The sequence below is a fragment of the Tasmannia lanceolata genome, unplaced genomic scaffold (assembly GCF_043159265.1).
Source record: "Tasmannia lanceolata isolate RefF3 unplaced genomic scaffold, GAP_Taslan_0.1 ptg000002l, whole genome shotgun sequence".
In the NCBI taxonomy this organism is placed as follows: domain Eukaryota; kingdom Viridiplantae; phylum Streptophyta; class Magnoliopsida; order Canellales; family Winteraceae; genus Tasmannia; species Tasmannia lanceolata.
The window spans coordinates 43,574,768-43,584,636 of NW_027518679.1; the positions used below are offsets into that span (position 1 = coordinate 43,574,768).

Sequence of the window (9,869 nt, forward strand, 5' to 3'; positions counted from 1 at the left end):
ACTATGAGTAAGGCAGTGTGCGGAAACGGTTGTTGTATGAGAGAGCAGCACCTCAGCTGGATTCAATGAATAAGACAAAATCTGTTGAAAAGTAAGCCTATGTGTTCGCTCTCACGTGCAACAAGTACCAGATGCCCTATTTTGATCTTTTTACACGGTAATTTTTGTGTTTTCACTTTTCAACGTACAAGGACATTTTGAAAAAAAAGAATATAGCAAGGGTGTTTTGGTCATAAACTCACACGGTACAGAGTCTATAGACCTGATTTGCAAAATTCAATAAAAAGGTAGAGATGCCTTCTGCTGCAAAATTTGTAACAGAAACGGAAAGGACTCTCTGTCTTTATACATCGCTCTCTCTCTCTCGCTCTACAGGCAAGAAAGAGGGTCTATTAAAAGGGATAGAGTGTTAGGGAGGAGGAAGAACGGACGGTGGAGATAAGAAAAAGTGTCCCTCTCTTTTTCATCTCAGTCGTCTCCTCTTTTCTCTCTTCTCCAGCGTCCGATCTCCCCTCTTTGCCAATTTTTTCTTTTCCCCATCAATCACTCATCCCTCCGTGCGCCAATTACAAAGATCCAACGATTCTCTTTCCTCCCCCCCCCTCTGGTAAGTTTCTCTCTCTCTCTCTCTCTAACTCTCTCTCTCTCTCTCTCTCTCTCTATTTTTTTCTTCTCTCATACAGACATGGCAGAGCTAGGGTTTCCGTACCATTAGAGAAAAACGAAGATGGAGAAGCTAGGGTTTCCATTTCCATTGATCTTCTTCTGCTCTCTCTCTATTTCTCTCACACAGAGACATGGCAGAGCTAGGGTTTCCGTACATTCGGAGAAATATGGAGATGGAGGAGTTAGGGTTTCCAATTCCATCGATCTTGCTCTCTCTCTCATAGTGACATGGCAGAGCTAGGGTTTCCGTACATTCGGAGAAAATCGGAGATGGAGGAGCTAGGGTTTCCATTTCCATTGTTCTTGTTCTTCTCTATCTCTTTCTCTTACACATAGAGACATGGCAGAGCTAGGGGGTTTCCGTACACTCGGATAAAAACAGAGATGGAGGAGTTAGGGTTTCCAATTCCTTTGATTCCTCGGTTTTATTAACCTAGGTTAGGGTTTCAGAAATAATGGCGGAATTTTATGATTGGGTTTCCGTACATTCGGCGGAGGAGCTAGGGTTTCCAATTCAATCCATCTTCTTCTTGTTCTACTGGAGCCACTTCTGTTTTTCTGTTTTATTAATGTAGGTTAGGGTTTCAGAAACAATGGTGGAAGTTCCAGCCTCCAATTCTCACTCTCCCTGTCTCTCTCATACGGACATGGCAGAGCTAGGGTTTTTCCGTACATCCAGAGAAAAACAATCTAGGGTTTTCAATTCCATTCATCTTCTTTTTGTTCTGGTGCTGCTTCTCCTCCTCTGTTTTATTAACTTAAGTTAGGGTTCCAGAAACAATGGCGGAAGTTCCAGCAAGCCCTGGCGGTGCCAGCCATGAGAGCGGCGATCAGAGCCCTAAAAACTCCAATGTGCGAGAGCAGGATCGCTTCCTCCCTATTGCAAATATCAGCCGGATCATGAAGAAAGCCGTCCCTAATGGTGGGAAGATCGCGAAGGATGCCAAGGAAACTGTTCAAGAATGCGTCTCCGAATTCATCAGCTTCATCACCAGCGAGTGAGAAATATTTGGGCCTCTGATTTGTGATTCGTATATGAGAATTTTTTATTTGTTATTTTATTTTTTAAAAATTTTGATTGTTGGTGCAGGGCGAGCGATAAATGCCAGAAGGAGAAGAGGAAGACGATAAATGGCGATGATGTGCTTTGGGCGATGGCGGCTTTAGGGTTCGAGGATTATATTGAACCGCTTAGGGCGTACTTGCATAAGTTCCGAGAGGTAAATCATATCTTTGAAGTGTCTATCTGTGAATTGGATTTTTTTTATCTTAATTCGTCTTCTTCTTTTATATATGGTTCTGATCTCTAAGTTCTTTTTGTAATTTTCAAGTATTTCTGGTATCAAGCTAATGATTTGTTGTCTTTTCTGTTGGTTTAACTTGGGGGGGACAAACATGACGCTGCAGATGGAGGTAGCCAACTCTTAGTCTGTCTGCATTTCACGTGTTGGTTTAGTGTCTGTAGTTACTGATTTCTTTTGTAAATTGGAATTTGCGACAGGGTGACAGTAGATTCCCCACCAAGGCTGGAGAAGGGTCTGGTAAAAAAGACATGGTTGGATCACAACTGGATCCTAGCAATCAGGTGGAATATAATTCTTTTTTTTTTAATGTTGCATTGGGTCAATTGCAATTACCACTGTTGGTTATTTGCACACCAGCCAGATCATCCATACACTAGCTATACTCTGTGATTGATGAGCCAGTGGGAAAAATTCACTCTGACTGGATGGTCCTAACCAATCTAATTGATAGATTTTGTCTATTGAATGTATTCTACCAGTTTTTTTTTTGTCATCACTTTGAAATCCATTAATCAAATGTTGAGAATTGTAATATCAGTGTCAATTTTGTATTTTATTGAATGATGGAGACTTGTATTAATCAAAGAAAGGGAAAAAACTGGAGACCAACCTGGTCAGTACAATGTGACAAAGAAAACATAGAGCAAAGAATGTATATAGAGAAACCTCGGGGAGCGAGAAAATTAAAAAAAATCCGTGGCCCTTCACTGGCCACACCCTCTTTGGCCAGCCTATCCGACTCGTTATTCGCCGATCATTTCACATGCTAGTAAGAGATGGGGAAACCCTCCACCCTCTCTTGAATCTCATCGAACTGGTGTGCAAATCTCCATTTCAGAAGCGGAAGAGGGGGGGGGGGGAGGGGAGCTGAAGGGGGGAGCCCTCTTCAGCCAACTTATAACGTTGAGGGTGTCATCTTATACCACCAGGTGATGAGAGATATTGTTCTCCCTGATTCTTACACCTTGCAGAGTTGTTCTCACCTCCACCTGCTTCAGATCTGTAATCCTGACTGGCCCTGAGAAATCCTTCCTCGTTCACTCATGCTTTTCTCTCTGAACTCTTCCATCGCCTGGTCGCCCATTGTTGCCCATGCTAGAACCATCAAAGTTAAATTTCATCTTGCTAGGGTCGGGCAGTTCCCATTGAGGTGAGGTAGCTACCACCTGTTTGCTACTATTTCTACTATTTCTAACCTATCTCCATCGATGGCATAGGTCGTATGCTAATACACACTTAAAGTAAGGAATTGTCTTCACCCAAGCAATGTTTAGGGCTATAATCTTTTTATAAATGTACTGCGCCCTTTTGACTATCCCCTCAAACACTTTTGTATTTCTTTCTTTCCAAAGGACCCAAATGGTCGCTGGCAAGACTACATTACATAGAATTTTACCCTCCTTCCACCATGGAACGTGGAACCAACTGTCCAATAGGTCTATGAGCTTAGATGGGAAAACTCACTCGAAGCCAAATCTACTTATTACTCTGCTCAACTCCTCTCTTGCCAACCTACAATGCAAGAACATATAGTCCACTGGAGAGTCTCTCCGTACTCCACACAAAAGGCACAATGATCTACGATCAACATGTGGCGATTATGCATGTGGACAACTATAAGGATCTTATCTAGGAAAGCGGTCCTGCCGAAAGTACAAGCCCTAGGGGGCGCCAGAATGCTCCAAACTCTTGCTAGGTGCGGGGTCTAGATGAAGGCGTGATCTTCTGGTTGAAAGATTTGACACTGAAACCCTTGGACGAGATCCATATCCAAACCCTTTTGTCTTCACCAGTTTTCTTAATGAAGCATGCCTCCAACATCTGTAGCTCGGTCCAACTCTCTATTAAAAAGGTTTCTCCTGATTTACTGTTTACCCATGCCAAAAAAAGTTTTTCCTGACATTTACCTTCTACAATATCCTATTCTCCACCCACTCAAAACATTCCTCAACCGTCGCCTCCTTGTCCACAACTACGGTAAACAGGTCTGAGAATGCTTCCTTTAAGGAGCTTCTTATCACCACTTGTCAAACCACCCATATAAACTCTATACCTGATCCCCTCTTTGAACTTATGGTTTTGTTTCAGTATGTCTCTCCACACTGTCAAACCACTATGTCTCTCCACACTGTCAAACCACCGTCTCCAAATCCGTCATCAGAAATCCATTTGCCATGAGAGGACCCATACTCTCTATTACCTTAGTCCATAAGTTATGCCTTTCTTCGCCATACCTCCAGAGTCACTTTCCAAGGAGAGCATTGTTGACTCTCATATCCTTCTAATCCCTTGGCCCCAGCCCTTATTTGCTTACAGACTTCCTTCCATCTGACCAAATGAAGTTTGCACTTATCATCCAATCTGTTCCTTAGAAATCTCTTTTGAATCTGTTTTATTCTCTTGACAACACTCGTCGAGCATTTAAACACTGGCAGCCGGTAGATTGGAAGTTTACAAAAACCGCCATTTATGAGAGTAATTCTCCCTCCCAATGAGACCAAGTTTCTCTTCCGGTGTCACTTTTGTTATGTGTCCCATCCATTATAGATTGCCTCTTTATCCTACATTGGAATTTTCACTTTTACCCCTTCCCATGTAGTGCTTTCATCATCTGATTTATTTCATTTAGACATGTAAGAGAGTGCGCACATAAGATCTAATATCACATCCGCACCGAGAAATGTAAACCCTAAATTGAATTTAATATTTTTGGGCTGCAGTTGTCTGGCCGGCATGGTTCTTAGCATTATGGTGTAATTAGTTACTTTCCTGTCCAACTTAGGACAGCCTTGAATACAAATAGGTACTTGGAATTGTTTCCTTCTCTTCTTGGTTCTTTTCTTAGGAGTTTGCTATGTCTGGACTTGAATTTCATTATTTGATTATTTTTTCATTTTTGAAACATTTCATTATTTGATTCTTGTTAACATACTTTATAGAAGGGTTTGTCTTTGACCAAGTGAAAGATCTCTTTAGTTGGAAAGGGCAGTTGAAGGGAGGGCTTGGGGAAAGTCGTTCCTTTTTCGGGTGGGGTTGGTTTCTGTGGTAGCTACTAATCGACTTACACATGTTGCAATTTGGATCAAGGGCGATTTTTCTGGAATTGTCACTTGTGTCAGAAATAGTTTTCATTGGAAGGTATTTGTTTAGGTAATAAGCTTGCAACAAGTTTATTGCAATTCTTTCATGACATGGTAACATGAGCTAAAGAAACAGAAGAAAATTGCTATTTGTGCAAATTATCATCATTAGCTTTCTCAGCCTTGTCCTTTCTGGGAAGTATTATACTTTCTTTATGGCACTGCAAAGAAAATTTATCTTTTAAAAACCATTCGTCTAGGAATGATCTCACATGAGTATATTTGATGGTGAGTCATATGGAAGTGGGGGGTCAGATACAGGTGTTGAACTTGTTGGAATGTGAATACGAAAACCTGTCCCTAAAATCAATTAAAGACCCATTGCCCATCTTTTCTCTATTCTTATGGCTAATTAATGTTGTAGTGGTTGATGGAAGTACGAGGTACATATTATATGAAAACCTGTCATTATGACCAATAACAGACCTATTAGCCATATTTTCTTTGTGTTCTTGCGGCTAATTAATATTGTATAGTTAGATGGAGGGTCTTTTTTTTTTAATGGTAAGAGGAGGGTCTGATTTGAGAGGTACATTTTTGAAGAATCAAGCGGGGCATTAACATGAAACTGCACTTAACCCATCATCTGTGAGCGACTTTTTTCATGCATTTTTTTTTTCTTGCTCCTACAATTGATCTCTCCATGTTGTTCATTGTTATTTACTCGATCTTTTAATGTGTTTTCCTGAACCGAGTATCTGATTACTTGTCTTTGGCTCTTGAAGTCACAGGCACAGCATCTTATGGTTCCCATGCAAGGATCTGAATAGTTGGCGGTGCTTCAAGAGTCCCTATCATTGAAATATGTGGCAGAGCTGGGGTTGGGACCTTTGTTTTGGTGTTCTTGCTTTCATCATTGGGTGAGCAGAGTTCTTGGTTTTTTGAGGCCTATACATTGTGTTTTTCTTTTGCCTAACATCCTCTGAAGAACTTGAAGAACCATTGTTTTTTTATCCATGTTTACCAGACAAAGTCCAATTTGATTTCCTTTTATGCTGTGAAGCCAATTAGCAGTGTTAACTAATGTATAGGGGTATTTGTTCCATGCGAATTCCTCTAAATCTAACTTGACTTGTTGTATTTGGCTTGTCATTGGTCTGAGGAACAACTGTCCTATCTTAATCTCTTCATAAATTGTCTGGAAAATTTTATATTAATCTTGAGTATGTCTAATTTAATATTTTTGAATATTATTGACGTTTCTTACCATATGTCATTCGCTTTTATCATTAAAAAAAAAATAAAAAAAATATTGGATGTTATTACTGTTACATGTTTACTAATTTATTAACATCTTTAATCAAATTCATAGTCTTGATTTCATGAATGACAAACAATTTTTGCAAAACATAATATTTAAGAAAGAATGTTGTTTTCTTATTGAGAATTTATTTCATAAACATGCCCTTTGTTTGAGGACATACATCGTTCAATACATATGCTTTTTTGTGTAAGATGATATCGTCACTATTAAAAAATATTCATTGTACATCCAATCAGGCCCTTGGAAGTTGTTGATTTTTTTCAATAAATGATGCCATTTTCACAATATTTGATTTTAAACTGTTTTACTACAGATGTGGAGCAATTAGGGAGTTGCATCCACTTGATTTCTTTGTGTGTTTTCCAAAGAAAACTATTAGTAGCAAATTGCAACTATGTTCATGGATAAAAAAATCTTAGCCCTTTGCAGTGATTTTGCACTGCTGAGGCCACCTTGATCTGATGATTCTAGCCCTTGATCCATCAACCTCCTTTTAGGTTTTACCAAGAAAAGCTAAATTGTTGGCTTTTGTAGTTTTTTATGTTTTGCATTGGATGTTTGTTTGCCATGGGACCAACACCATGGTTTTTTCTGCTGGCAATCCTCTCCTCTACCAAACGGATACCTACAATCCTGTTGGTTTCCCAATTCAGTCGCCTCGCAGTCCTTTCCTCTCTTAACATCAGTTGGAAGAAAGGATGATCGTACAACGGAGAATGGGTATCCTTGACGGAATCCGTCCCACAGAGCCGAAACATGGTGAAAGGTCGATCTGCAGCCTCGAGGTTAAATAATTCCCACTGCTTTCGGAAAAGATCCCCCGACAACTCTTTGTGGGTCGGGTCAGTGATAAAGGCCTTCTCTTCATCGTAGGTCATTCGCCCTCATTCTCATGCGAATGATTTCTAGTACCATAATCTCCCTGAGATCTCCTATTCCTACTTCCAGAGGACAAAGATGATTCGTTATCCATACCTGTTGGTTGACGAGAAACTTACGTACAAAATCTAGTGTCTCCAAATACTTTTTTTTTACTAAATTTATTGTTCTTCAAGCTCTATACCACAAATGCCCTAGAAACCGGACCCCAGATGCTACAAATCCAAATCCCGCCCTTTATAATAATGACAAGGAGTGTCCACAGGACAAGAAGACACGGCGCTTAGGTTAACGCGATTAGGGGAATTTTTCGTCCATTTCCATTTACCAAAAATAATTAACTTTAAGGAAGCTTGTACTCCATTGGTGCACCTAACAGATTTGCTACACCTAGAAAAAACTAAAGGGTGGGCCCCCCAAACAAAACCACCAAAGGCTACAAGTGACAGAGGCTTAAAGATGAATTAACCGAAGGCGAATCCAACTCTGGGAAGATGGGAAGTTAATTTGATAGGCTTTGGGAACCGATTGTTGCTGGGCCTCCTTATAGCACCCACGGGCTTCTCCAAATAGAATGAACAAGGTTTTGATTTTGCCACCTTCACCTTGAGGTTTAAACCCGCGGAGGTCTCGCTCGAGGCAAAGTTCCTTGCTTTAGCTTGATATGCATCCTTTTTGTTCAACTTGGTAAATAGGTCTAGCCATGATACTTTCCGCCCAGGGGCAGGAAGGTCAATTGACCCGGATCCTACTAAGGAGAGGCAAGAAAGGCTCTCACTGTCAGGTAAGGCGATCCCAGGATCCTTATCAAATCCGACCTCGGGCAACGCGCCCAGGATCGATTCGAAATTTGAATTTAGAATAGGGGGCAAAAGCTCGCCGGAAGGCAGTCTTGGTGGATTCAGTTGGCCTTTTGTCGGCGGCAATGACAGAAGATCCAAGCCCGCAAAGCCCGACGAGGATTTGGTCGAAGAATAGCCGTCTAATTTTTTCGGACTTTCGATCCCAATGGAATAGATATGATCAAGAACCCTAATTTTAACAGTTGACCGAAAAAGTTTCCACCGGGGGCTAAAATTTTGGCCGAAACAAAGGTCATACAATGTTGGTGTCTACTTTCCATCCTTATTTCCAGGACCTTACCAAAAAGATTCCCTAAAGCCTCCACTGTAGATACAACCCAAACGTGTAATGGGATACCATAAAAATTAACCCACAAGGGTTCCTCTCCATGAATAACTTCCTTATTCCACGCTGAGAGGGAGCTCAAATGATTTCTCAGAGCTTCTGGGCCCTTGGAAAGGACCAACGAGGCCTGCAGTTCTGATTCAAACATAAACAAGAATTCATCCTCCGCCAAGGTTCATCAGGGGCACTGTAAGGATGGAATGTCCCAAAGCTTTTGTGCCCAAAGCCAGAGGTCCTCTAAAGATCCTTTGTGGTCTTTCTTGTTCCCTATCAAACAGGCTTTAAGAGAATCCATTCGGATTTCTACTTCCCTACCCGAGATGATTAAAGTCGGGTTGCCTCCTATCTCTGGCCAACAATTGCTCTCGTCAAGATCCCCCTCCAATCGAGGTGAGAGACAAGCATGGGGTGTCCAGGAGGAAGAGATTCTAAGCCGGCGACACCAGCGGCAATTATCCCTCCATTGGAAGTTAAGGTTCCTACAAGGAAAGCAGAGCCAGTTTCCATGGGCAGAACTTACCTCTGATTTCGATCTCCTTTTAGATGCGACTCCTCCCCTAGACAGGAAGACCGATTTTCTTTTATCTTGATTACATGTTCTACAACTTTTTCGCCATCTGAAATTTTGGTACCAGCAGAAGGAGCATTGCCAGTCCTCCGACCGTCTCCCATCTCCCTCTGACCATCTCATCGTTCCCATCTCCTACTTTTTCCCTCAACCCCGACTTGCTCGAGGCATTGTCTCTGTCGGCCTATTATTTTTCGTCTTTTTTGTTTCTAATTTTCAATATTCAGAGAATAAGTACAAGGTACAAGTGAATCTGTATTAAATTTGAGGGGCTTTCATTGGGTACTTTTGAATTTTGATAAATTGGAGGGGTTTTCATCTTGTGAACTAACTTGGGTCTACCCTTTGTTACTATTCTTAATATTGCTGCCTTATGCAGTAAGTCATTGAATTGCTTCTCTTTCCTTGTGTTCTACATAAAAAAAACCACCAAGCCTGTTTGGTCGCCAAGAAAAAAATATTTCTAGTGATTTTTATTCCCTTTTTTCCCTTTTCACCATTTTTGTCAAAAAAGTTCTATCATCTTCCTCTCCCTACTCAGTCTAAATGAAGACCTGAACCGCGCATGCGATACTGGTAGCTTTGTTGAGCCTGCCAACAATGGGTTAATTTCGCCACTCAATGCCCTTTTAAATGATTGTTCCTTTTGAACCCTGCTCCACAAAATCAGCTCTTGCTCATCCTGGCTGGCGATAAGCTATTTGAAAGAAGAAATTCAGCCCTTACCAAGGTTTTAAATTTTGGTTTCGGGGTATATTTCGGTCCCCACCGAAACCGAAATTTCAGCTGAAATCCCGAAATTTGGTAAAGGGCCTCGAAATTTCGGTAATTTCAGTTGAAATTTGGTGAAGGATTAAAAA

The 9,869-nt window shown here is 41.1% G+C and overlaps 1 protein-coding gene across 2 annotated transcripts; it reads left to right on the plus strand.

The window, feature by feature from the left end:
* Positions 1 to 296: 296 nt before the first annotated feature.
* LOC143873967 (nuclear transcription factor Y subunit B-like) lies at positions 297 to 6,267 on the plus strand. Of its 2 annotated transcripts, none has more exons than XM_077376851.1 (4): positions 297 to 607; positions 1,442 to 1,664; positions 1,757 to 2,251; positions 5,836 to 6,267. In XM_077376851.1, exons 2-3 carry the CDS (start codon positions 1,447 to 1,449, stop codon positions 1,974 to 1,976), a joined length of 438 nt encoding a protein of 145 aa, XP_077232966.1. In that variant the 5' UTR covers positions 297 to 607; positions 1,442 to 1,446; the 3' UTR covers positions 1,977 to 2,251; positions 5,836 to 6,267. The 2 variants fall into 2 exon arrangements, with proteins under 2 accessions (XP_077232966.1, XP_077232967.1); XM_077376852.1 differs by having other exon boundaries at positions 5,842 to 6,267.
* Positions 6,268 to 9,869: the final 3,602 nt, after the last annotated feature.